Consider the following 27,586-nt stretch of genomic DNA (forward strand, 5'->3'; position numbering starts at 1 on the left):
TACCCCACCAATGAAGCATAAATGCAAACAAAGCTCGGTTTGAAGAGTCAGTTGGATTGACCCTAGTATTTGAGATCTCACGGGAGCCATGTGGAGCAGGCAACGAGGGAAGGGAGAGTTTGGTGAACGGAGCGGGACACACCAGTAGCCGAGGAAATACCGTCGCCCGGTGAAGCAGTCGAGAGGAAGTGTACGTTGGGGGAGACTGTCAGTGCCGGTAGAATGAAAAAGACCACACGGACTGCCTACTGGATCGACGCTGTTCTTGCGTGGAAATTTTCCTTCCAAACTTATCAAGAATTCCTATATTAGTTGCGAAAGAATCAATTTTTTATGTTTGCAAAAAGTACTGAATGAGGTGAGCTCACAATCCCATGAAGAAATTAGTGTTTTAATTGTTCTCTGAGTTGACCATGCAGCTAGAAATTTTATATTCTGTTCATCTTCGTAAAATTGCAATTAACTCATATTAATTAAATTCCAGGAAAGACCATACAAAGAGAAGAAAAAAAGTGCAATATCGAAGTTAATTCAAAGAGTTATAAAGCAAGGGGAGGCCATTCATAATCAGCTTTCAAATTATAGGTAAGTAGTTATGCCAACTCTTTGCGTTGAAAAAATAAAATAAAAGTCAATGCTGAAACTGATTTAATTCCAGATTGAATTCCTCATTCAGTCATCGTTCGTCTAGGCGGTATGAAAACAGGAGGAAATCTCAAACAAGTACATTGCCAAGAAATTGTCATCTTCAACCTCCAACATATTTAGATTCACCTAAAACAGATGATAACCACACGGACGACGAAATTTTGATTGTTTTACATCCAAACGATGACGACAAAGACAGTGGGATTAACATACATCCAGGGCTCTCAAAGGACATACGAATCGAGCCAGAGCTTGACTCTATCTCTGAAATATTCGCGGCTCATGGACTGAATGACACCCTCCGCTTTCCATATCCCAACTTGAACCGATTGGCTAAGCATGAGTTTGTGTCTTCCACTCCACATTCTACTAGTAGACGGCGAAAATCATTACAATTCAACATAATCCGAAATGAAATCGTCGAAACAACGCAAGGAATAGAGGACTTACTGCAGCATGAAAAGTACTTGACGAAACACTTAACCAGAAAGCGCGATAAGTATCGAGCTCAGAATGAACTTTATCGAACAAAAGCGGGGCCAGACGTCTGCATTGACGAAATTCAGGAGAACCTCGCAACTTATGGGAAGCAGATCGTAGAACATGAATTAGATTTATATAAGATCAAAAAGGAGATTCAACGCAAGTGCGCGGTCTTGAATAATCTTAAACGGATGGTAATAGGGGAGGATGCAGCAAATTACCGAAGTTTACGGTATGGTAAAAGTGATCGCCGAGTTGCAAGTAGGAGAAGTGGTTTACAACGTAAAAATCTCGAATTTGTTGATAATATTTTTGAATTCTGCGATAATAATGAAAGCATTATTGTGTAATGTATTGATTAATTTATAATAAGATATTGTTGTACGCGATTAGAGCCTGAATTTATTTTACATTAACATTTTTTTTAATTTTAAGTTAAGAATTATCCAAATGAAACTTATACTCCGTTTATTATTCTATATTTTTGGACAATAATTTCAGTAAATTTTTGGCAATTTTAGAACTTGTTATGTTATTCCAAAATCTATATTATGGTTCGATAACTTTCGATGAATACTTTTTTTAACAAGGCAGCCAAAGATGTTTGTACCGCTCATGCTTCCATTTATTATGTGAAATAAGAAAAAGAATAGTTCACTTATTCAAAATATGATAAGGGAGTTATGATATCTGTCTAAAAGTTGGAAGATTATCTAAGATCAACTTGTATATACATAGATACAATATTTTATTAATGCGCGCACATTTTAAGTTACAATATATCCCTTGATAGCATAAGTCTTTATGATTTCCATAAATTTACAATAGATACACAACATATCATATCAACACACTTCCATATTTTACCCGTCTTTCCATGTACATATGCGTTTGCTTTTTGTTGAAGGAATTGTTATTTTAAAATAGAACCAAACGAGACTTAATCACATTTAAAATATATTCAGCATGTAATAACAGCGTATAAAAATATAGAAATATCTCTCTATAAAAATCAACAACCTAATATGAACGTAAAATATATCTTGCTACTTTTGTAAATTATCACGATTTTCTATAAACTTAATTAGTAAAAATAAGGAATTCAAAGTAGACGTTCGTAGTACCACTAAATTTGAGACGAAATTCTATTTAAGTCGTTGTCAAGTCAGTTATAATTTGGTTTACTCGTTAGCACCCGTTAGAAGAATAGCATCTTCAGGCAGTGGTTGCCTTCTGTAGTCCGGCTCAGTAGTTAGATAGACGACCAATCCACCGAAGATCATAAGGAGTACTCCCATGAAATTCACCATTAGGCCAGCATTTGGTAGCTCCGGATAATTGCCACTGGAAGAGGGTGTTCAGAATATTAAATCAAATATCGTCCAAAAGAAAGATTTGATTAAAAGATGTCTGCATGTGCATCTTTAGTGATACTCCGAACTTACATAGAAAAGAAAGCTTTCTCCGATAGTCCAAGCAATGCACTGGCCACGGCCAGCACGAATCCAAACAACCCAAAGAAAATATGAACTGGCATATAGGCCTCTTTATAGACTTGACGCATTCCTGGTAGCAGGTACGAAACAAATCCTCCCAACCATTGGCAGGCAAACAGTATCACAGCCAAAATTCCCAGCCATGAGTGCAGTGAATACAAGTTCGGAATTGGCACTGCTGGCAAATTGTGTGAATCGAAAACTGCAATCAGCGCAATAACCACCAATACAAATGCAGTCATGTGAATCGATGCATGGAGCAGTTTCAGTTTCTTCTTTCGCAACCGGCGCATGCCACGATATATCAGTATTGCTACAAAGAAAAATTGTCATAATTAAATCAATTTCTAGCCTAGTTTTTCCGGTAATTAATTTTCGCATTACAACGAAATGGTGTCAACTTACAATTTCCGTAGAGAAAGACCATTCCGATAGTCATTAGGAATGGGTGCCAATTGAATTCTGTTTTGGGATTTGAAGTCCACGAAAATCCTCCTAGATGAGTTCCAATCCAACTGCCCATAATTATAATCAGAGTAATACCAACCATTTGGGTTGTGATGTAGAGGACTTTGAAATTCATGAACGGCGAGCGATTTAGTTCCTCCATTGTGCTGAAATTAAAAGGTAATTACATCAATTCGATATGATTTGAATTAAAATTATAAATTGGTTTGCTGATTGAGAGACTGGGGCAAGCTACAACTTCAAGCACTCAGGCTTTTTATTAGGCTCATTGTATTATCTTGAATTAACTACATATACTCGATACCACCACCTCTCTCTCCATATTTAGCGACCGGTGTCCCATTAGAAGACCTTTCGGAGTTTCCATGCCCCGTTCTTAAAGGGCAATAAAAATGTCGCTCTAAAGGACTCGGAATTTTTCACAAAGATTTTCGCTTGTGGCAAGAATTCAAATTTCTCTACTTAGCATCATAAACCCTTGGAACTTCATCCTTCAGAATAGACTTTGCAATAGATGCCCTAATGCTAAATACTGTCTTTAGTCCTACCATTGTGGAGTCGGATCTTTAGCAAGGCACTCTGTCAGCTTTGTCATTGCCAGCTCCCGAAGCAATTGTATGCGGGAGGAAAATAAAAATATTTACAGTATAAGGAAAAATACCTAGTTCTTTTCTTAACTTATATATTAACTGTAAAAAAAAACCTGGACATTAATTTCAAATTAGTATGTTCAAGTACTCTGGTGCCCACATCAACAACACGATTAACTGCCGGGGAAGATTTAAATGGTGAGACCACGCTGGCTTTGTTGCAAACATTCTTCAGCTCATCTAAATAATGCCATGGTTTTTCTGAGGGATCAGGTCAATTCACCAATCCCGATCCGCCTTCCATGATTGGATTCATTAGCGAAATAACCGGTGTATGTATACGGATGTCTCAATAAGATGTTCCAAAGATTGGGAGTCCAATAGTCGATACACCTACTTGCTCCCTGACGTTTTGGCAGAGTCTGTCACATGTTCTTTTTCTACCATATATATTCTCCCCATGTATGGTTGCCATTTACTCATTAGTAGACATGATGCGCCATCGTTCGCGGTTCACCTCCTCAGGATTTGCCGAGACGCCCACAATCTTCCTCTAATGTTCTGCGCCAAGTGCTCTTGGCGCAACCCACTCATCGGCTATCTTGGGAGAGTGGATTCCACTGCACTTCTTAATATGTGACCTATCCATTGCCACCTCAGCAGCAGCAAAAACAGAACATTAGCACACAACCATCTCAACTTGATCTTGCTGTTGAGATAACTGGATGTCCAAATTTTAGACAAGGCAGCGAAAACGGTTCTTGCGTTGTTCATGCGTCGGCTAACATCAAGTACGGTGCCACCGTTGGCAGAATCCATTCTTCGTAGTCGTACAAATTGGGTGGGGGGAAGGAGAGTGCGATGATCCGTCAGACCAAGAGCTCTGGTTTTGTTCGTGTATATCTTCTGTTCAACTCTACTTGCCTCTCTCTCCCAATCAAGAGCCATATGGCCAACATACATGACCCGGTAAGATAGTAAACAAGCGGCTTCTGTGCAGTCGTAGTCGTGTTTGAGGAAAGATGTCGTCGTCCATTGAACTAGTCCACGTCCTATGGACAAGGCAACATGAAAAACTTCACCGATAGCAAGAAGGAATAATATCGGTGACAAGATGCAACCCTGGCGGACTCCGTTTTGGACCTCAAAATTCTCTGAGATTTTACCTCGGTGCAACACGTGTCATTTTGCATCATCATATATCGTTCCGATAATAGTTTTTCTCGGAATGCCCCTCCTGCGTAGAACACTCCAGATACACTACCTATTCAGTCTAAAGCTTTCTCGAATTGATGAAGAGCATGTGAATCAAAGGTCTAAACTTCGTCCACTGTTCCAAAATGATTCGCAGGGTCTTGATGTGGTTTATGCAGGAGGATCCAGAGCGGAAACCAACCCGCTCTCTGTTAATGCTATTTGATGTGTTTTAGGGTTATTTTAGCTATTATCTTTCCGATGATAGCAAGCACGCAGATACCCTTCCAATTGTCACACTCAAAACGGGTGCCCTTCTTTTAGTCCAGTCGTTGGAGCTGAAAATCGAGTGCGACCTCCGATTTTTTTCAGTCAAGACCCATTGACATGAAATCTGGGGTGGGAGTAGAGGTTGGCATAAAAAAACAGAAGTTATATAGCGCACAGAAAAACATGTCTTTTGAGAATTTTTCGTACAAGTAATATTTTTCGAGATATTCATGTTCAAACCTGTCGTTTTTTCATCAAAAAAATGCATGACTGGAGTATATGGAATATTAACAATCATTCCCTTCTTCCACGCTTTGGGAAGGGTTTGAGTGCATTGATAGCCGAAATGGTTTCTCTTCTACTTGGAGGACCAGTCCAAATCAGCATGTTACGATAACTAGCCATTTCATCCATAAGAGGAAGAACCGCACCGCATCTGATACGGTTAAGATGCGCGGTGAAGTGTTCTTTTCACATCTTCAGGGGCTCGTCATCGTGGATCGACCGTTAACGTCCTCCACAGGGCCATCTAAAGATTGGCGGCCATACCCAAGTTCTTTCGTGATGCGGTGTACACTTCCGAAATGCGGCCGTAAAGGTTTTGAATGTTGTGCTCTAACATACTCCAAATTTGGACCCACGTCCAAATTAGATTATTATTATCTCCATTGCATTGCATTGAGAAAATCCAACCTTCCCTAGAGTGAAACCAATCATCAAGTATTGATTCGCTGTCTCAAACATTGAGCTTAAGTTGATAAACTGTTTGGCATAGTTGGTAGCCTCATTAAGCCAATTGCCTAGACCCTTTCTTTATTACTTCGTGGTGTTAACATTTGTTTCCCGCCTTCCACAATATTTCGGATATTGAGCGATTCATTAATTCATCGCTCCAATATGCTCGTTTTACTGGTGGCAGTGCAATTTGTATCGTGATTTGACGTCAGATACCAGTTGACTCAGTTGTAAATGAATACCTGAGTCAAATCAGGGAAATAATCTCGAGCAACCGCAATGCTGACCACATTGCCTCCACTGTAATCCTGTAGTCTACCTTCACGGTCTTGAATGAAGTGCTCTAACACACTTCAAGGCCCTGATCCAATATGGATTGTTGCGGTAAAGATTATTATTATTATTAATATGCCCGTCCGAGTAAAAATTAGATTTCTCTCTTTATCTCTTAGGGTGGTACCTAGGTGTGCTTAACATATATATCGCTTCATCTTTCTGACTCGTTGGTAAAACTTCCGCTCCAGAAGTTGTTGTCCCCTATACTTTTTGAGTTAACAGGCTTGCCAGTTTCATTAAGCTTCCATTTTTTTGTCTGAGAGATCGTTCTTTGAGACTACTGCACCGTTCGGAATGCAACATTCCTCCATTCCGCTGCCAGGTTGCAATTATCATCAAACCAATCTTTTTGACTTTTTTTGCGGCTCCGATCAAACGTGTCGGCAGCTACACCAATAGAACGTCTTCCTGAAGGTGAGTTATTGTTGTTTACGTGCAGACGATCTAACAGCTTCAGTTATTGTAGCATTAATTTCTCCTTGTAGAAGTCACGGAGTGCTTTCTTGCCTCACCTGATTATCAAAGGAGGTTCGAAATTATATTGTTATTCGTTATACTAAGCGGCGATGGTGTTAAAACGTAGTGTATTTGGTTAAAATTTAAAAGTCCCGTCTGGATAGCCCATGTTTGTTTATGGACCACGACCTGCGCAAACCAGGTACTTCCAACGACCACCCCGCATGAGACTGCTAGTTGCATAATACCCAATTTGTTATCATTGGTTCATTTATGTAAGCTATAGAGGCCGATATATCAGCTGAATATGGGCTTCTTTCTTACCTGGCTGTATAAATCTGCCAGTATTGTTTTGATGGGTTATCCAAGGCAGGGCAAAGGTAAGGCTGCGTCTGATGAGTTGCCTCTGCCATGGATGAAACCGCAAGTCACGTGTTTTGCAACTTGGGTGCTTGCCCAAAGATGAGGATTCCATGGACCACAAGCGAGAGAATATGTTGCTTTCCAACTGGTCTGGTGGAATGGCGGACTTAGGAATTCTCAAAAAAAATGTTAGTTTAGCCTCGGTCGGCTTAGTCCTGAAATTTACGAAGCGGTTTTGTCTTCATTATAATTCATACATATGTCGTGGTTTTTATATAAGGGAGCAAATGTCAAGTTGTAACCACTTCGGTCACGCTGCTTCCAAGGTAGAGGTGGGGTATCATCTGACGAGTTGAGTTGCCTCTGACCTGGACGAAACCGTAAGTCATATATTTATTCATAATTTTATAGGAAAAAGAAAGTTTTTTTCGAATTGAACCCGTCCGACAACAATTGGACAATAATCCGCAAACAAAAATAATTTCGCTTCAGCCTAGTTTGTGCTGTAGCCACTTTCGGTAACGCTGCTGCCAGGGCAGAGATAAGGCAGCCTCTGATGAGTTGTCTCAGTCACTTTTTTGAATTGTTATTATAAGTAGTTATGAGCTGCTCTTTTATTCAAAAATTCACTTTAGGACTTTGAAGTCTTCAACTCTCATTAGAGATTTTCGAGCAACTCTCATTCCTTTCCAATTATAATGCAACAACAAACTAAAAGCAACTTACTTTTCGTGTTCTAATTGCTGGTATGGCCACCGTAGACTCGTTAAAGGTAATTTCCAGTGCAAATAAGAAAGGAAGTATCCACCATGGACTGAATTACCTTGAACCCAATTTGATAATCCTTTTGACTAGATACAAGACTGACACTCTAGTGCATATTCTCTCTGGTTGACGCGGGATGCTTTTGCTAGTCAATTTTTCCAAACTGCATTGGCCAATCTATTGCGACTTGACCAGTATTTTTTTTTAAATTAAGTGAGGAATAGAAATTCTATTCATCTTCCAGAAATGGTTAGCAAACTGGAATACGAACGTCAGCATGCAATGATGATCATGCGCTGTTTTATTCAATTGTGTTACCCACGTTATCAACAAAAATTAAATTAGGGGGAGTTAGGATTCTACTAGCCTAATTCTTTAAGGGGCAGAATATTTTTTTTCCCCGTTCGGTAGTAATGTTATAATCATTCAATAAAGTATCCTTCCATCATTATGAAATTATGATATTATAAAATTGCCTATTGATAATTACTTAATTATCATTTGCTGTGCACTTTGATAAAGCCTTAGCATAGAGTATGTGTGCTGGCAACAATGACTAATGGAACGGGAAATGTTTAGTTCTTATGATTTGCAAACTTTGCTATTGAGTACACATACATATCAGACGCTTATCAGTTGGTTGATTGAGGAGAATTAAAACAAGTGAACTGCGAGCAAAGCTGCGAAGCCGTGTTAATGAATGAATGATATTTCTTATATGCTTACTATTATGCACCAAATGGGGCATAGCGCGCTTTAGCTTCCTCCAAGTCTTCCCATGAAGCTTACATCCTTCTTCTTCTATGCTGCGCTACGTGTTTGCAAGACGACCTACGGGTTAGTGGAATCCATTGCAAGGCACAGCCAGTCAGCATAATGGCCTAATACTCATCAATACATTCTGGTGAACAAAATAACGATATCTGATCATGAAGGTACTTCTTACTGGCGGACAATAACGGAATCACAGAATCGGACCATATTGCTTTCGGGGAGTCGTGTGCTTCAACTTTACGAGCAAACGCGGACACAATTTGCAAGCAAAGATAAGCGATCACCAGTTAATGGCACCTTTTGAGGGCGACGTTAGCACCTCTTTCGTTTCGCACACCCAAAAGACCGCCTCTAAAACATACTGCTCACTGATGTGGTCGATATATTGGTTGAATCGATTGATCTTTTACCAGATCCTGTGCTCGAACAATCTGTCCCCAATAACATGGTCGTGGAAGTTTCAGAACGTCACAAAACTTTCATTATTGTCATTACGGCCTACAAACCTATGCCCCTCACTCCATTCGGGGCAGCTTCCGTACCATCGTTAGGGAGTCTTTGCAAATTACAAAATCGTAGCCGGAAAATCAATTCATCTCTGAAAGATAGTACTCGTGTCCAATACACAAAGAAGATTCCAAATTAGCAGGTGACAATCCTCCCCCGCTTGTGAACGGGACTAAAACCGAAGAAAAAGAAGAACTCATAGGAAAACTACTACCAATGAATCGACTAAGGTTCTTTGAATTTTCTTTCTTTTCCCTTTACAAACTAAGAGAACCAAGAAAATAGAAATTCCAATAAAACAAGACAGTAAAAAAACAAGGTACGAAAAGTTGATTGAAAATAAAATCCAGGTATTATGAAAATACGAGAGCAGGAATATGTAAATGACTAGACGCTTTAAAAGGAAATTGGGCAGCATCCGTGAAATGTCGGTTAATTTGTCTTTAGTTCTTACTATCATAATAAGTCTATATGGTTTCCATTGACATGAAAAAACGTCCCGTAACAGTGATGCACCAAACATGATCACCCCAGCTTATTACAACGGAAATTCGAATCGGTCAAAACCTTTGGTTTCGAATTAAAATTATCAGGATCAATTAATCATGAAAAACTCGTGACCAGAGTACTGCGATCGAAGAGGGAAGATTCACGATAGATGATTTTCTAATTCGAAGTCTTTTCTACCTCAAATATCGATGAGATGCAGCATATTCGCTGATTAAGTTCTGCATCACTTGTTTGTTCTAAAATTTAACTTGACGAATAAACTCACTTCCAATCCGTATCTTCAGGGCTCAGGGACCTCAATAATAATTGTCAGCTGCACTTTTATTGAGTTCGTACGAATTGGGCACAGTAGAGTCTACACAACCAACAAATGAACAGTCCTCGACTCCGCAACAATGAAGGCGCCAGAGTCGAAACTTCTATAGTCATGGCACAATATAAACCCTTTTTCCCTGGGTTTGCTTTTTTTTCCTAAAAAAGTGTGAATTTTTATTGTGGGCAACGGTATTTTTGATGAACGGTTCAGTAAGTCAGGTTGAAGGTTTCATCTATGCTAGGCTCTACACAGCCAAATATCTCTTTGATATGACATACACTTGGATGACTCTCCAAAGTCTGACTTTGAAATGAATTCACTGATGTTCCAACGGTTACCCGAAAGTAAAAAATAAAATGCTTTTTTAATGAACCATCGACCTTCCGTTACATTTGAATTATCAGGACAATAGCCAAGCTTTTGTATTCAGCAATTGCAGCATGCATTCGGCAATTTCACAACAGCTGCGTAATTATTTCTACATTGTTTAAGCCGAACCGCTTAGACAGCATACATTTAATTGCACGCTACACATGGAAATGTACATAACCAGGTACAACAGAAAATGGTCAGCGATCATTCGAATATACATATTCAGTTATAAAATAGGATTTAGGGTTGACTACTACACAAGCGTTACTTCTATATAGAAACACAGAGGAAATACTCGGGGGGTTGAGGGTAGTATGTGTCTCAGGGGGTTTAAAGATTCGGCGCTGCAATCCTCAACAAATTACTGGATAATAGACTCCCCGCCTCGTTTTCGGTAATTGGAAAATAACAGTTATTTTTCAAACTATACGCGTTTTAAATTTAATTTAATTTTAAACGCGTTGAAAAGCGCGCTGTGATATGTGACATCACAAGTTAGGCGGAAACACATCAATAAACTAAGAAATTGCCATTAACATGCGTCATTTGCATCCCTACATCTTCCCTACATAGCTTTAATGCTTGGATCTGCAAATAAATTCATGCGCAAATATGGCCAAGATTTACATTAATTTAGTTATATAATAACTTGACACAGCTTACGTTCAAAGCACTTGCCAGTGACATCATTGGGCGTTGTAAGTCAAACTCAGTATTTTTTCCTGCTTTGTCCGAATTTAAACTTAAAAACATTAAAATTAATTAAAAAATTACAATTAATTGTTAAATGATCGCTTCAAAAATTGTTTTTTCAACGGATATGTCAAAAGAACAGCTGAATCTACTATTTTGACATAAAAAAATATATACTTATTTTTTAAGGCGGAGAGTGCATTCACGCTTATTTAACACCGACGCATACTACCAAATCCTCAATCGATCGATACCGTGCAAAACATTGTTCAAATTTGAAGTTCTAGCGAAACTGATTAGATTCATGAGAAACCAGTCTAGCGCTCAAGCAAAGATGCAAAACCACTGGCAGACTCCGGATTGAAGCAAGGTGCTGAACAAACCCCGAAATTATTTAACCTTGATCTGAAGTACATAATCCGAAAGATGCCAGTGGATCTAAATACATAGTACATAGAAAAGGCCGAAATCATAACGTAAACCAGAAGAAAAATGCCAATCAGGTAAAACATGTGTACTTAGGCACTACTCTCCCAAAGACGGAATCAACAGACAGATTATGCTTGCCAACAAAAGATTCTACCTTGTACTGTCAATTTTAAAAAATACGAATGTACAGAGGAAGCCAAAGTTCACAATATATTGTATGAAACTTTGATTCGGCTTGTCCTGCGTTACGTAGTGAAATGTGAACCAAAGAGGAGAGCAAAAAATTAACACTCTCGAAAGTCGATCTTAAGCCGAAAAGGAGGTGGAGGGAGGATTGCGAATGTGATACAGCAGCGAGTTACCTATTATACGACGGACCAGAAGTAGCCAGCCATATTAACGTTCGAAAGCTCCAGTAGAGCTATATAGAGCTTATCAATATCAGAAAAATTCCCATGCGCTTACTCAAGGTGGATTGCAAACGGCCACTCGGAAAACGCCGAAACAGAAAGGCGGAATCATATAACTGCTCGGTTTCTGAAATTGTTCGACCTGGTCGCTGGGCCGAAAATAGTGGAGAAGCAGACTTTGGGAGGGCAAGGACTGACATTGACGCTATTGAAGAAGGAGATGAAAAAGAGAAAATATTGGCGCGGAATAACCTCAACTTGATGTTGTGTACAATTTTTTTTTATATAAATAGGCAAAATGCGAAAACCAGTCAGACTGAGAACCTTCTTATCTCCATTTCAACTGTGTTTGCCTCCTTTTCCAAATACAGAGCCATCTGGCCAAGGTCCGCGGTTCGGTGAAAGAACAAGCAGATGTCGAGGTATCCAAGGAAAGATGACAGCGCCTATTGAACCCCTCTACACCCGTCTAGATAACAAGATGAACAACTATCGTGGAAAAAGTATAACCCTGGCGGACTTCGCTTTTCAACTCAAATTTGTCAAAGATTTTGCTTGATAGAGCATGTAACAATTGAGGTCGTCATTCAGTACTGGGCAAAAAAAATCCGGTCAGTTAAGTGCGCGCTACTTAGTCTCGCATAAGTCCGTTATTTTAATTTAAATTGGTAAGCAGTTTTTTTGTTGTATAAATACAGATGTGAAGAAAGTATTAGTACCATTAGATTGTAGTTTCTTCCAATGGAAAGTTTTTGAAGTGATTCATAAAAAAAATTGCAACATGTAAAATGAGCGATATCGACAAAAGAGAAATAATTGCCATATTCCATGAAAAATGCAGCACACAACAAATAGCCGTCGTTGTGGACTTTGGTCAGTTCTCTCTAGCTGTCTTTTTGAAAAAATCCCGGGCCATTGGATCTACTGGCCGAAAACAGGGTTCAGGAAGGACGAGAAAGTCTACATCAGCCGAAGACAGGCTGATGCGGAGATTCTGACTTCGGGATCGGTTCAAAAGTTCATCGGACATTAAAAAGAGCTCAAGGATAGCATTGCCGCAAAAACAGCATTTTTTAAATAGAAGAACACGGAAGGGACGCTATTTATGGGCAAAGGATCACGAAAATTGGGTACTGGGGCAAACTGTAATATTCTCCGATGAATCCCAATTTAATATTTTTGGGTTGGATGGGATCCACCGCGTATGGAGGAGATCAAGTTAGCGATTCAGTGTGGAGGAGTGTACCCAGCCCACAGTACGCCAGCCGATGAGCAGAATGATCTGGGGCTGCTTTTCGTTTTATGGCAGGAAAGGATTTTCATTAATTGATGGAAGAGTTAATGGTCCAGCCTATAAACGAATTTTGGAGGAGCATCTGATACCTTGCATTTAAGACCGATAACAGTATTCAAGTGAGGTCATCTTTCAGGCCGATACTGCGCCCTGTCACAGGTCCCACATTGTTAGTAATATTTTTTTTCCTTTTTCTAGCTGTTTTATAAGAAATATTAAAGGTTTCCCAATTACTTGGCCTTTTTTGCTTTGGAGGTGCGCAACTTTCTGGCCGAAAACTCAGTAAAGCAGCTGACTGTGCCCCGGAACAGCCCGAATTAAATCCCATAGAAAACTCGTGAGCACTAATAAAGAAAAAGGCAGCTGAATAGAAGCCGAAAAGCCAACATGGGCTGGATTTAATCCTCTTAAGGATGTGGAATGACGAAATTGACCTGCAAATTTTGCTGAATTTCGTTTCATCAGCGCTCGCTGACGTTGAGAGCCGTAATTAAGGCAAAAGGAGGTGATACGAAATTCTGATTAAGCATTTATGAAGTTATTGTTTAGTTATTAGGTAAACAAAAAAAATTATTGTGTTTCGACGAGTTTTGTGATTGATATGAAACACAAACCAATTTCACCTATTTTTCCTAGACTAATTTTCAATAAAAGTCCCTCATGAAAATTTTTTTTTCTCCAAAAACTATTTTTAGTGCAAAATATCAATACAAAAAACCCTCATATTTACTTTTTTTTATCAGCTCGATATTTTTTTTCAAAAATCAGATTTTCTTACTGATCGGATTTTTTTACCCAGCGCTGTATGCCTGTCACCCTGGTAATATATATTAGTTTCCCCGGAATGCCCCTCATATTGAACCTGTTGGAATCGATGAAAGTAGGCGGAGCGGTGAACTCTGCTCCTTGTTCCACAATGATCCGAAGGTTGTTCATGTGGTGGACGTAAAAAGATTCATAGCGGAAACTTGTCGGCCAAGCTTTGGAGGTATTTTTCAATTTGTTCCAGGAAAATTTTAGCTAATATCTCCGCGGCAGCAGGAACCGCAAATACCTCTTAAATTACCTTCTTCGGAATTATAACAATCACATCATTCTACCCTCCTTAATGCAATTCGAATTATCTCGGATTCTGAAGATAGAAGAGTCATTTTCAGAAATAACGGAAAGCGTGTAGCTAATTCCATCGCTAATTGACTACGGCTGCGGTAGGATTGCCATAAAATACTACCTCTCAGAGTCGTGATTTCAAAATCGACTATTCAAAAACTTTCAGAATAAAATTCTTATCCTGCTTTTTATCGGTAAGGAGTTATGAAGTCAAATTTTCAAGGGTGTGGTACATACAAGTCATCATCATCCCTTTCGTCATGAAGTGCGCAATTTTTCCTCATATATTCAGAGATATTATTCTTTCCGTGACAATACGATTACCCCGATTATGTTGTAACACAACATAGTGAAGTTCTGCTTCCGGAAGATATGTATTCGAATGAGTATATAAGATCAAATAAAGGAACAATGGGGATGCATGCATATAGGCCGTTGCTTTAAGGTCGCGGATTCCTACTATTCCTGCCTTTGAACTACAATCGCATCAATAGAAGACTTTAATCTGTATAGCAGAAAAAACGATTATAACAAGGGTGATTTTTGTGTTTTCAAAACAACCTCAAGCCCCCATTAAAAGATGTATTCTTATCTAATGCTAGACAAGTTCGCCGAGGTGTTCCATTTAATCGCAATCCGCAACTGCTGCAGGCCATAACATTTTAATTGGTAGCGTTATTCAAAAACGTAGCGCACATTAACGAGCTTTTTCTTGACCCAAATCATATTCCATTTCTTTTGTTTGAAATGAATACGGAGCAATTGCAGCGAGATAGTAAAATATACCTTTCACTTTAAATAATAGCGAGAAATTATAAACCAACAAATTTGACACGAACTCATATACATCATTCAGAATGATTCCCCGTAAAAATAGAGCAACTGAAGTTATTAATTCGGACCGCCCTCAAGTCAACCAAAGTTCACATTGGAATATATTTTAAACGATTCTGCTTGCTCAGCATCTCTTTCATCATTGCCGATTTTTTTAGAACGCACAAAACTTTTCTTGCCACGAATACTGAATGCGGAGAAGTTTAGTCTTTTGTTACAAATTATTTAAACGCTTACCAATTAGGTGTTATCTGTTACAAAAGTAGATAAGCTCTAGCACCGACAGTAATTCGCGACAACTTCTAACTACGATAGGAATTTGCTAATAAAATTAAGTACTATCACTCATTTTCCCGTAACATATGTGAGCCGCGCGATAAATCTACGGATAAATTGGTTCTCGGAACCTCAGTCACTAGACTACTGAACTCGAGTCAAGCCGCCACCGGAACGCTATCAACAAAAAGAACTTGTTGAATTGGAAGTTATTCTTTATTTTCTTTTTTCCTGGGGATTTCAGACGAGCCAAGAAAGCCCCCTTCTAGCAATACTAGTTTGTCGGTCTTAAAGATTACTCACTGCGGGTTCTTCTCATCTGTATCTGCTCAGTAGCACACTACGACTCGCTCGGCTCTCGTCCACGGATTTATGATTTTTGCGCTGTATTTCAGTTGAGGACAGACGTGCGACCTGTCGGGATTCCTATCTAATCGCTCAGATATTTTGCTAGTAATTGACTACGCCATATGTCAACATGGTGGTCTATTCATGAATGAGAGGAAGATTTAAACATGCGCAACAAGTTGCTGGCATCTGTGAAAAATCGATTTTCACCTGGTTACCTGGCTACGCTGTCAGTTTATAATTGTAGCAGGGTTAGCATACTTCACATACAATTATCGGCGTTTACGCTCCGATATATCAGATCAACGCGTTTTAGATCACTTAAGGGATAAACTGAGTTGCTATTGGGTCTCTGCACGCATAATCAGATGTAGTCGATTGGTATCTCGAAGAAAAAATAGTAAATAAGACAAAAAAGACAAAAAATTGACGGAATATCCGTTCTTAGTTCAAATTTTTTGATTGAAACTGCACGAATACTGTACTTCCGTGACCAACTGTTCCTTCATCAGTATGCACTTTTCGAAAGAAAGAAAAGATAAAAATGCGCCCATGTATTGGCGGTCAGTTCTGGGGAGCCGAACTCGTATCTAGCAAACCTACACTTTCAACTTCGCTAATATTTTCAATCTGTGCGTTTTTTTGTTTATTACAAACTGCGCCCAACGTGGGTCATAAACACGCTGGCTCTAAATTTTATTTTTGACCTGCGAATAGTAGCGGCAACTAGATCCTCTGTTCAAGGTTTAATTCTACATACGAATATTTGTGTTCAACCCTAGCTCAATAGCCTTAACAATGTATCGGCTGTTACATCGAGGCACAATAAGAAAGCATAACCTTCATAGGGACAACAGAAGCATATGCCTTGTCGCTTCTTCTACTTGACAACATACAATAGCAATACCACATGTTTCTTATATTATCGCATCTTTAAAAACCTGAAGTAAAGGTAAACAAATGCATATTAGAAATAAGAAAGGCAAACATGGCGTTTGTGGGTTGACGATAATTGGAAGCAACACTTTCTTAATTTGAAAGAGAGGTCCTCTCGTTGGCCGCTTTATGCACTTCGATTCAGGACATGAAAGTAGGTATACTAATTTCATACCGTTTTGTCCCCCGTGTTGCCATTCTAAAGCCCTAAAAATTATACACTAGGCGACATAATTCAGCGTACGACATCTGAAAATATTATAAACTGCATTTATTTGAATTAACTGAGAATAAACAGTACAAAAAGGGAAACATAACAAATATACAACTCAAATAAACGCCTCTCTCGTAATTTTTCCACGATCGGTGCACCCCATATCGTTTATGGTACGACTATTGTTATTCGGAGATATTTGTCTAGTGGTTAAATATCAATACTTGGTTGGGCCTCCTTTGCTTCCAGGACTACTTGCATAGATGACACAAGTTTCTGGCTAATACTTTGAGGTATACTACTCCATTCATCCTATAGAGCCTTCTTTAGAGAACTCTTTGAAGGAATGTGGTATTTGTGTAAATGCTCTTCGTGGAAGTCCCACAAATTCTCGATTGGATGTACGTCTGGACTCTGCGTTGGTAAATGCAGCTGCTTTGGAACATTATACATTAGCCACTCACGTTCCGTACGAGCTGTATGTTTGGGGTCGTTGTCCTGTTATAAAATATAATCAGGACCCCAACCCATTTTATTCTCAGCTTCCTTTAAATTGTTTTCAAAATATTTAGGAATACCTGCTGGTCCATTTTGCCATTGTTAAACACTAGATTTCTGACCCCTGACCAACTCATACTTCCCCAAACAAGCACATTACCTCCACCTCTTTGCCTCTTATGCAGTACCCTTTTTCCGCCAATTTTTTTTGCGGACAATGCCTCGTCTTTGCTGCACTGATGACAGGCTTTTTCTTAGCTATCCTAGAGTGTTTATGTCGACATTACACTTTTGCAATAATTCTTCTCTTAATTTTACACCACTTGTTCTTGGGTTTTTGCGTTTGCACTCACTATCACTTTTTTTCAGATAACTTACAAGGTTTATTTTCTACTGTTCCCGTTTCTTTATAACTTTCCACGATATTTTGGATTGCTGACTTTTATTTTTAAGCTATTTCCGATAATGTTTTACGTTCTGACTGATCGCATTTCAATGCAGTTTACTTCTTCTTTTTCTTCAGCCTTTGTCCCGTTCACAAGCAGGGCCGGCTCGTCGTGATCGGTTTCGCCATTTAGCTCTATCGAATGCTTGACCTGTGTGCAATTTCGAGGCTTTTAAATCCCCATCCAGCGTATCAAGCCACCGTTGTTTCGGCCTCTCTTTTGATCGTTCACCATCGACTTCGATGTTCAGACCAATCTTGGCAAATGAATTCTCGTTAGCACGAATCGCGTGACCATACTATCGAAGACGCTTCTCTCACAATTTTTCCACGATCGGTGCAACCCCATAACGATCGCGGATATCCTCATTTCGGATGTGATCAAACCGTGTCACGCCACTAGTCCAACACAACATCGTCGTCTCCATTACCGCAAGACGCCGTTCATTGCCTTTTATATTCGGCCAAAACTCAGAACCATAAGGAGCGACAGGACGGACGACATTATGGTAAATTTTAGATGTGAGACGTTCGTTGATACGCCGATCACAAAGGACACCAGTTGTGGAACGCCACTTCATCCAGGTTGCGTTAATGCGTGGAGCAATTTCATAACGCAGTTCTCCATTGCCTGATAACGCTAATCCGCGGTATTTAAATCGCTCAGTTCCTGGCATATCACTGCCGCTGACAATGATTGTGCCTGTTTGTGTGTTGCATGAGGCGATTATTCCATTTTTGGACAAGTTGCTCGAGATCATTTTTATTATTAGATGCTTGGAAAACATCATCTGCATAAAGCAGTGTGTAGGGCACTGGACGTTGGATGTCCCGTGTCACAGTGTCCATAACAAGAACACGGACCTTCATTTCAACATCATCATTCCAAAGCCAATTATCTTGGTTAATGTACCGCTTACCCGGCTTGGTGACCACGAGGGTTGCAGAGGCCGCTTTGTGGATCGTGTCTTTCATTTGGTTCCACGATTCTTCCACATTCGTAATGGTCGGTAATCGTGTGAGTGAGATCGTTTGTTCTTTCTTCTCACCAAATCGCCAACATTTAATGCGCCGCGGGCCAGTGCGTTCCTCACGCTATTTTATCGGTGGCTTAATTCGCAGGACAGCAATCAATGGCCGATGTTGAGGTGCGATGATCTCATAGGGAACAGCTTTGCAATCAGTGACAGTGGTAAAGTGTCGGCGTCTTATGAGAATGTAGTTGATTTGCGTTTTACTGTTCATTCATTCATAAGCACAAGGTCATGGGTGTCCGCAAAATCGATTTTACGCTTGCCACCCTCATTGCGCGCTCCGAACCCCTTTCCCCCATGGCACCTATTACCATCTGCCTTTTCACCTACATGACCATTAAGGTCGCCGCAATGATAATATAGTCGTCAGCAGGCTCGTGACAAGTCTTTTCATCGAAAAGTTGTCAGAAGACATCTTTCTCAGCATCAGGTCGACCTGTCTGTGGTGCGTACGCGGTGAAGAAGTAAATAGTGGGATCAGCTAATATAATGGTGAGCTTCATCAGCCGATCATCAAATGGTTCTTTAAGAGCTTTGTATTCTTTTCCTTTTGACAAATTTAGGAGCTTCTATTCTTCGAAATAGGTTTCTGACAAATTTAAAAGCTTCTATTCTTCGAAATAGGTTTCTGACATGATTTTCGTATTTTACAAAGTTCAATACACAATTTCAAGAAAGTACTCTTATTATAACTCCGAGATATTAGAAATAATACTGATTTCCGTCTGTAACTGTTTTCTTTTTGCACGAAACTCGTTCTTCTCACAATGACTGCGAACTGTCTTTTTTCTTATTATTATTATTTTTTTATCTGACGTTTCTCGTCACCTACTCTGTTCTTCACTCTTGTAGCGAGGCCTGAACTGAGTGGAGAGCGCTGGTGACGTCATCTGTCCGCTGGTATTCGCGACATTCGAAATAAATTTTGAATGCCGCGCCACAGTTCAACTTCTTTAATGGCATCACGGAAAACCTCTGAGATGGCAATGCCAACACCATATTGAGTGTGTGGGCTACCAAAATAGGGAAGTTTATAGCCATTTTTACCGCATTCGCGTTCAATGTCACAGCTTTTGGCACCAGACCATCGAGTTTCTAGCAGAGCGCAGATATCAATCCGGATTTTCCGAAGTTCTCTTGTGAGTTCCTCGCTCTTTCCAGTTAGGGTACCAACATTTAGTGTGCAGACATGTCTTTGTTTTGTTCGAACTAACGTCGTCCATTCGTCAAGAACCTTTGCCCATTTCTCAACAGGACCCAGGCCCGTCCTTCCGCGTCGGCTGAGGTGGACGCCTTAACATTTCTCCGAGGCTTGTGACTCCGATCATCACGTTTGTATCGAAATTGTATGCATTTTCTTGGTCGGCAATTTACTTACAATAAAGAAAATGCGGAACGGCTGAAGTAGTCGTACGATGACTTCTATCGTTTGAGATACGATGCATATTTGCATTTTTTCTGATATTACTCGAAAAGGATGCCAGGCAAACATTGCAAACAAGCATGGCACTTGTAATAGAAGTAATAATATATAATGGAATAAATAAAAAAAGTAGAAATGGACGCCCAGCTTGGTTGGGATAATTCCACCATACTGCATCCTGCCTAATGACACCCTCCATCCAGGAAGTATAACGCAATTGGCGTCAAGCTTTGCGGTCCGGAGCAATAGGCTTACAACCGATCATCCAACAAAAAACTAAGCACTAAGCACTAAGGCAGGATAAATACTATCGGACGCCGTTGATATAACACAGATAGACATAGATGAATGACTGCGCTCCAGGATCGTGGAGTGTTAGATAACTGAAAAGACTTACTCCAACAGGTCAGCAAGGACAAGTTCAGCGTTGTTATAGACCAGGAAAAGAATTGGAATGGTTACGAGATAGCCGACAAGAGGTCACTTACAATCTTCACAAGTAGGAAACTATCAGGGAAACGTGAGTCTGGATTCGCTTTCACTGCGGACTTTAATGCAAATTTTATCGACTTCGAACCTATGGACGATTCTGTGCGCTCCGCAACAAAACAACAAATCGGGGCAAAAGTATCGATGAATTAAAAAAAATTAACGATAACATTGCGAACGACAACGCAAGACAAGCTAACAAATTAGTTAAAAAGCCAAACATCCTGTACAGAAATGATGAACAGCTTCGGGAAGGATCGATACCACGGAGACAGTGAAGAACCTTAGGTGTGGGTATCAACCCAAAATCACCCCTTTTAAAAGCAAAAACGAGACAATAATTGGAGCGAAACAAAGACATGTGAAAGATGAACGTCTTATTTTAAAGGACTCTTCAACCCTTCCCATACAACTCAATCACTAGAGAATTGCGGTTGAACATAATGGGACCATTGAAGTACCACCACCAGAAGAAATAGAGTTAGCAATCAAAGGTCAAAAAATGAACAATGTGTCGGACAAAGATGGTATCCCCAATAAACTCAACTCAGGCGGCCCATGGACTCTGAAAGTTATCCATAATTTGATTCTCTCCATTTGGACCCAACAACGATACGCGTTATCCACATAAAAGATGACAAGTTGGTATGCAAAAATTAGAGAAGCATCTCAGTACTTTTTACGTCCCATAGAATCTTGACGACAATATAATATAAATATAAACCTCGACAAACAGCAAACGAGGTTAGTCTAGAAATTAACAAAAAGAGGAAAATTATTACACAAACAAGAAAAGTGAGAATTAACGAGTACAACTTAAAAACTGTGGACAACCTTATGTACTTAGGTGTAAAGCTGACGAAATAGGGAAAGAAAGTTGTGAAATAAAACGAGAGAGAGCCTTCTACTCGGTCCTGACGATTTTACAATCCAGCTGCATACACAGGAAAGCAAAGGCCCGAGTATACAAAACGATAATAGGACCTATGCTATGCTACGAATGTGAAACATGGATCCTAACACAAACTTCCGAACAACTGGCCAAAACCTTCTAGAGCAGGGTCCTAAGAGATAAATGAGAGGACGACTAATGGCGATTCAGCTACAATCTTGAATTTTATCGAATATTTGACGACCCTGACGTCTCCAAAATAATCAAACTTCGAAAGTTGCAATGGGCTGCCACGTTCAAGTTATAGATAGCGCTAGAAAGGGTATTCGAAAGGGAAACAGCGGGAATGAAGCCCGGTGAGAAAACCCTGAAGGGGCAGATTCTGTTCTTCGAAATTGAAGAACATAATCGTTGGATCGAGATGGTTGGAGGAAGGACATCCTAAAGGCCAAGGCCATGACGACGAAATATTTATGTGTACATTTACATGTAAATAATAAACAATTTCGTAAATAAAAAAGATAAAAATTCTTTAAAAACCAACAACATAGCTAATAATATAACAGGCTTACATATGTATATATTATATAAGAGATCGGATTAGGATCCGAGTGGTTATGCGCCAACACTTTCAGCAGAGTGAACTTACCATTTTGGAAGATAATATTAACCGCAACTCAGAAGGATACTTTCTGTTTGACCCCAAGAAATCCAAGAATGTAATCGCGAACAAATTCTTGATTCAAATCGGAAAGTCTTTAGGGCAGGAAACGGACATAAGGACTAACAGGCAGGAAATCGTTACAATGGTAAAGATGAGGTCATCGCGAAGGAGTAGGTTCGTGAGTCCTTAGAAAAGGTGTTCGACCTTATTGAACTTCAAGAGTTAGCGGTAAAAAGGCCACGGAAAACCTGAGGAGGGAGTGGATCACCGGCATATTACAGGCAGCAGCAGACAGCGCCTGCAACACAGGAGAGCTTTCAACGCAAATCACAGATGAGATTGAAATAAAAAAACATTAACCACCGCCAGGCGGCGCAGGATCTACTCTCGTAAACCATCCACGAAGATAATATTTGGCCATAATTAGTGAGCCATATCACAGTGGTAGCACTTGGGTCAAGAATGAAATGGGTCAAGCAGCGTTATGGGCTTGCAAAAGAACAAGACTTGGAGGAAATAACGGAGCACTTGAAAGAGAAATTTATCAGAACGAAAGTGAAAGGAATCCTTATATACAGTTGCTATAATCCACCCAGCACTACACTTACCGAGAATGAGCAAATTCTGAGTTCTTTGGTTCTGAACACAAGCGGATGTGGGCCAAAAATCATAGCAGGTGATTTTAACCTGTGGGGCATTGAATGGAGTAGTCGGACAACAAACACGGGTGGCAGCGCACATAGTCGAAGAAGCCCACACCATTCAACAGGAAAATCTTGAACTCTTGGGGCATACAAACCGATCGACAGTCTTGAAACCTTGGGAAAGTTTGAAATTTTGAGATAAGACGCGACGCGGTTATTAAACACAGATCTAGGTAACTAGTAATTACCGTATAATCGCAATTGTTTTTAGTAGTTTTAGTAGCTTTGTACTGATGAAGGGGGTAAGTTGCTTCCGAAATATATATCTACATTGGAAACTAAAAATTGTAGTTTGGGGGAAGCTACTTGTCTATCAATTTTAGGTTAGACTACAAATAACAGACAAACATCTAATCTCTCCACTGTCACTTCCACGGCGACCAAGTACATCATTTGTTATTGTCCAAGGACAAAATATCCGGTTTGAATGCTTGGAGCTCCTGAGCAAAAATGGTGGTCACTTTCCATGCATCCGCAAATTGATCAATGCCTTCGATATCCGGTCCAATGTAAATAGGGAGAGTGCGATGCTCAGTCGGATTAACAACCTTAGTTTTATTGGTATTTATCTTCAGTCGAACTCTGCTTGTCTTCTTCCCCAGTTTTTGGGAGAGGTTTTTGCGGAAAGATGACATCGTCCATTGAACTCCTCCACGTCGGCCAGCCAAGACAGCATGTAAAACGTCACCGATAACGAAAGGAGAATGTATCGATGACAAGATGCAACTCGGATGAACTCCAATTCTAACTTCAAATTCCTTTGAGATTCTACCTCAATGCACGTCACATTTTGCGACCCTCTCATACTAGATACACTTCTTGTTGAAACTAGTAAATCTTTCTCGAAATTAGTGAAGAACAGGTGGAGCGGTGGTCTAAACTCTACAATGATTCGAAGGGTGTTGATGTGACCCAGAATACAAAACGGTAACCAACAGTTAATGTGATTCCGGGAGATTGGAGCTAATATCTTTGCAACAGCAGAAGCTAGTAACCGCGAACCAGTTGCTCAAAATGGGTACTTTTCGTAATTTTAACGATCATTCCTTTCAACTTCCTTCACTCATTGGGAGAGACTGCCAGCGGCTTTACTCCGTGACAATTTAACTTCCATATCCACAAAGGTAAACTTCATCGGATTTTATACATTTCAGAACCGTGATGAAGTCTTCACATCACAGACAAAAGTACTCTTCATGGAGGCATAGTGGTCATTAGTATTTTTAGGCGGGTTATTAAGTTGAAAATTGAATTTAGAGGACCAACGCTCTGTTCCCCTGAGACCAGATGAAGTAGCGAAAACTAAGTAAAGGTAAGCGACCAACAGATAATTGTCCTTTTTGAGACGGATGTTAGTCTCTCCACTATTATTTAGAAGACAACTTCGTTCAGTCAGTGGCAGTGATTTGGGCACTTGAATACCTCGGCTCAATGCTATCAGCCAATGGAGAACGGCGTTATGAAATTGCTTCACGCATTAACCCAACCTGGATGAATTGGCATTCCACAACTTGTGTTCTTTGTGATCGACGTATCAACGAACGTCTCAAACGTCCTGTCACCCTCTATGGTTTTGAGTGTTGGCCGATTATAAAAGACAATGAACGGCGTCTTGCGGTAATGGAGCGGAAGATGTTGCGTTGGACTAGTAGCGTGACACATTTTGATCATATCTGAAATGAGGATATCCGCGACCGATATCAGGTTGAATCGATGGCGAAAAAATTGCAAGAGAGGCGTCTTCGATGGGATGGTCATGCAAGTTGCGCTAACGAGAATTCACATGCCAAGATTGGTGTGATCATCGAAGTCGATGGTAAACGACCTGGGTGGGGATTCAAAAGCCTCAAGACTGCATCCGGATCAGGCATTTGATAGAGTTAAATGGCGAAACCAATCACGACTAGCCGTCCCCGCCTGTGAACGGGACAAAGGCTGAAGAAAAAGAAGAAGAACTTCGTTCAGTTGAAACCCAACATCATATGGCAGATCCTGTACTCGAACAGCATGGGGTCAATGACGAGGCAGTGAAAATTTCGGAAGTTTAGATACCGTTCACGGTTGTCATTACGGTCAATAAGACCATGCCATTAAGTAAAAAGGCTAAGCAAGGTGTTAGGTTGAGCTCACCTTGATACTAAGATCGTCCATCACGATTGCAATAATAATAATAATAATCGTTGGGGCAACAATCCAATTGGATCAGGGCTTTGAAGTATGTTAGAGCACTTCATTCAAGACCGTAACGGAACACTACAAGATTACAGCACACTATAGGAGGCAATGTGCTCAGCATTGTGCTCACCCGAGATTATTACCCTGATTTGACTCAGGTACTCATTCACAGCGGAGTCGACTAGTATCCGACGTCAACTTACGATACAAATCACACTGCCAACATTGAAATTTGAACCCCGACCTTGCGTACGAGAGTCTAGTCATCTAACAACTGAGTTATCCGAACACAATCACGATCACAATGGTACCTATAAAAAGAGTCCTCCGCTATATTGGAAATCTCCTTTGCTACGTAGCACTACACAATTGTGATGCTCCTTAACCTGAATTGGAATTTCCTGTTAGGGACTGGCACCAAGTTCGTGAAGGCGCGCCTTGTAATAGCTGTCCGCAACACTTCGACCCCAGATTCGCGTCTGCCACCACTTGGCTTTTCAGAAAAGATCCACTGATCTACGTAAAAAAAATGGAGGAGCTAATCAATGATGACCAGCAAGTAGCTAAGTCGCGAAAAGTAATAAGGTCAAAGCTGGAAAAGCATTTTCAGGAGGGGAAAATCAAAAGAAGACAATATGGAAACATCGAAATTCTGCACGCACAATAACCGGAACAATAGCTGAACGCGTTTGGGGAAAATAACGGCACAGCAATGTGAAAGGAAAGCACCACTAATCATTTAGTGTTCAGAAATAAAAATTGCCACACATTTGCACTTGCACATTTTCGCTATTTCACTCATGTTGAAACCAATTTCGAAAAGCACGAAATTATCTTTTAATACTCCAGTATAACTGCTTCCGATGGACATAATTTATTTCGTTTTTTTGGTGGTATTATAGCTCTCAAAAATCCTACAAAGTCGCAAAATGACTTGCCATTCTTGCATATTTATTATCTGGTTTCTTAACAAGGCTTTAGTTTCACCACAAAAAAGTCAGACTGTTTCCTAAAATTGGATATCTACAAAACTTGGTGGCATCGAAAAGTTATCTTTGTTTTATTAACAACGTTAGTAATAATTATAAACAGTAAACAATATGTGTGATAAATTGAAAGAAAAGATAGTTTTGTTATACATGCCCACCGGCATTTCGGAAGCGTTTGGAAAGGAATAGCTGGTTCCCGAAATATGGGTGCATGCATCCCATGAAACAGATTCTTGCCCTAAAATCATCTTGATTTCAGATGAGAATGGTTCACCCAAGATGCCCTTCATACATAATATAAAAAAATTGTTACTCACGGATTTGTTTCACTGTTCAGTGAAGCCATCTCTTAGTTTACTCCACGCCTTTTAACTAAATATTTAATCCAAGAGGAGTCCGAACAAAGTATATTTTAATCGATGAGCAGTCACAGACTATCCACTCTATACTCTGCAATCTTTTTTCTAGAAACAACCCACGGCAGGCAATTTCATCTCCTCATTTAGATAACAAAACAAGTAAATTTAAAGTGACGAAAGATACTATCTGCAGGTGTGCAAATAGAGTGAACGCTTGGATTGGATATACTTAGTTTCGTATTTTACTCCACAATGCGAACAGAGCAGTTAACGGAAGATAACTGACGCTTTTCATCTATCCACGTTACTTTTTGCATCACTCATATGAAAGTTCATTCGATTCAATTCACAAATTTTGATTCGATATAATTTGTAGACTGTCGTATAGAAAGTAAAAGATAGATGCGAAAATGCATTTCGCGATCTTTTTTATTTCCACTTAATTATATGGAATGAGACTAATTTTTATTGTGCTTATTTTGCAAGTATACTCGTATGGTGTTGCCGATGCATATACATATATAGAACACATAAAGTTCTATCAGCATGAATAATTTTAGATAAGCATTTTTTTATATATATTTATAGTTTCTATAATTTCAGGGGTTGCAAATTAAAAGTTTTTTAATCCCCAAAAAAATACATAAAAGTGTCTCTTTTCTTTTCAGGCTGGCATCTGCTCAAATAAAATTAATAATAGAAATTTACTATATTTTTTGAAAATTCAGTGGATAGTTTATGTTAGGATCATAAAAATCATACAATGCTGTAAGATGGGCCATAACACTATCAAGTTTGGTGGAAATTGCACTATTACTAACTATATAATGCATCACACTGCATCAGAGTCGCCAGTTTTTGTTCAGCCCAAATTTTTTGGCCGCTACAAAAATTCTCAATAAATCTGTATTTTGACACTTTTTTCAAAGCAGGAAATGTGAATGCGCGTTTTTATTTATTTTTCATGAAAGAATATTTGAGTACATGGTGGTCCTATTTATACATAGCTCGTGGTGTATATATGCCCGATATTCAATTCGGTGTGATACTGACATTTTATCTTTTAAGAAGTAGTAATTTGACGCGA

At 39.6% G+C, this 27,586-nt stretch overlaps 2 protein-coding genes across 8 annotated transcripts in view; one reads left to right on the forward strand and one right to left on the reverse strand.

Moving 5' to 3' along the window:
* Positions 1-1,508, forward strand: part of LOC119648691 — an 81,871-nt gene extending 80,363 nt beyond the window's left edge. For all 5 annotated transcript variants that reach the window (XM_038050493.1, XM_038050492.1, XM_038050491.1 and 2 more), the window contains 2 exons: positions 485-585; positions 659-1,508. In XM_038050493.1, the coding sequence (XP_037906421.1) occupies positions 485-585; positions 659-1,481 (924 nt within the window). In that variant the 3' untranslated portion in view covers positions 1,482-1,508. The remainder of the gene's footprint in view (positions 1-484; positions 586-658) is intronic.
* A 354-nt stretch (positions 1,509-1,862) lies between these two features.
* LOC119648692 (cytochrome b561-like) lies at positions 1,863-26,767 on the reverse strand. Of its 3 annotated transcripts, none has more exons than XM_038050496.1 (4): positions 26,458-26,767; positions 3,033-3,241; positions 2,577-2,940; positions 1,863-2,475 (listed from the first exon to the last, which is right to left on the reverse strand). In XM_038050496.1, the coding sequence occupies exons 1-4, from the start codon at positions 26,484-26,486 to the stop codon at positions 2,313-2,315; spliced, it is 765 nt and encodes a 254-aa protein (XP_037906424.1). In that variant the 5' UTR covers positions 26,487-26,767; the 3' UTR covers positions 1,863-2,312. The 3 variants fall into 3 exon arrangements, with proteins under 3 accessions (XP_037906424.1, XP_037906426.1, XP_037906425.1); XM_038050498.1 differs by lacking the exon at positions 26,458-26,767 and adding an exon at positions 15,633-15,801 and having other exon boundaries at positions 2,313-2,475; XM_038050497.1 differs by lacking the exon at positions 26,458-26,767 and adding an exon at positions 15,291-15,601 and having other exon boundaries at positions 2,313-2,475.
* Between the last annotated feature and the right edge of the window lie 819 nt (positions 26,768-27,586).

Source organism: Hermetia illucens, chromosome 2, assembly GCF_905115235.1.
Source record: "Hermetia illucens chromosome 2, iHerIll2.2.curated.20191125, whole genome shotgun sequence".
Lineage (NCBI taxonomy): Eukaryota > Metazoa > Arthropoda > Insecta > Diptera > Stratiomyidae > Hermetia > Hermetia illucens.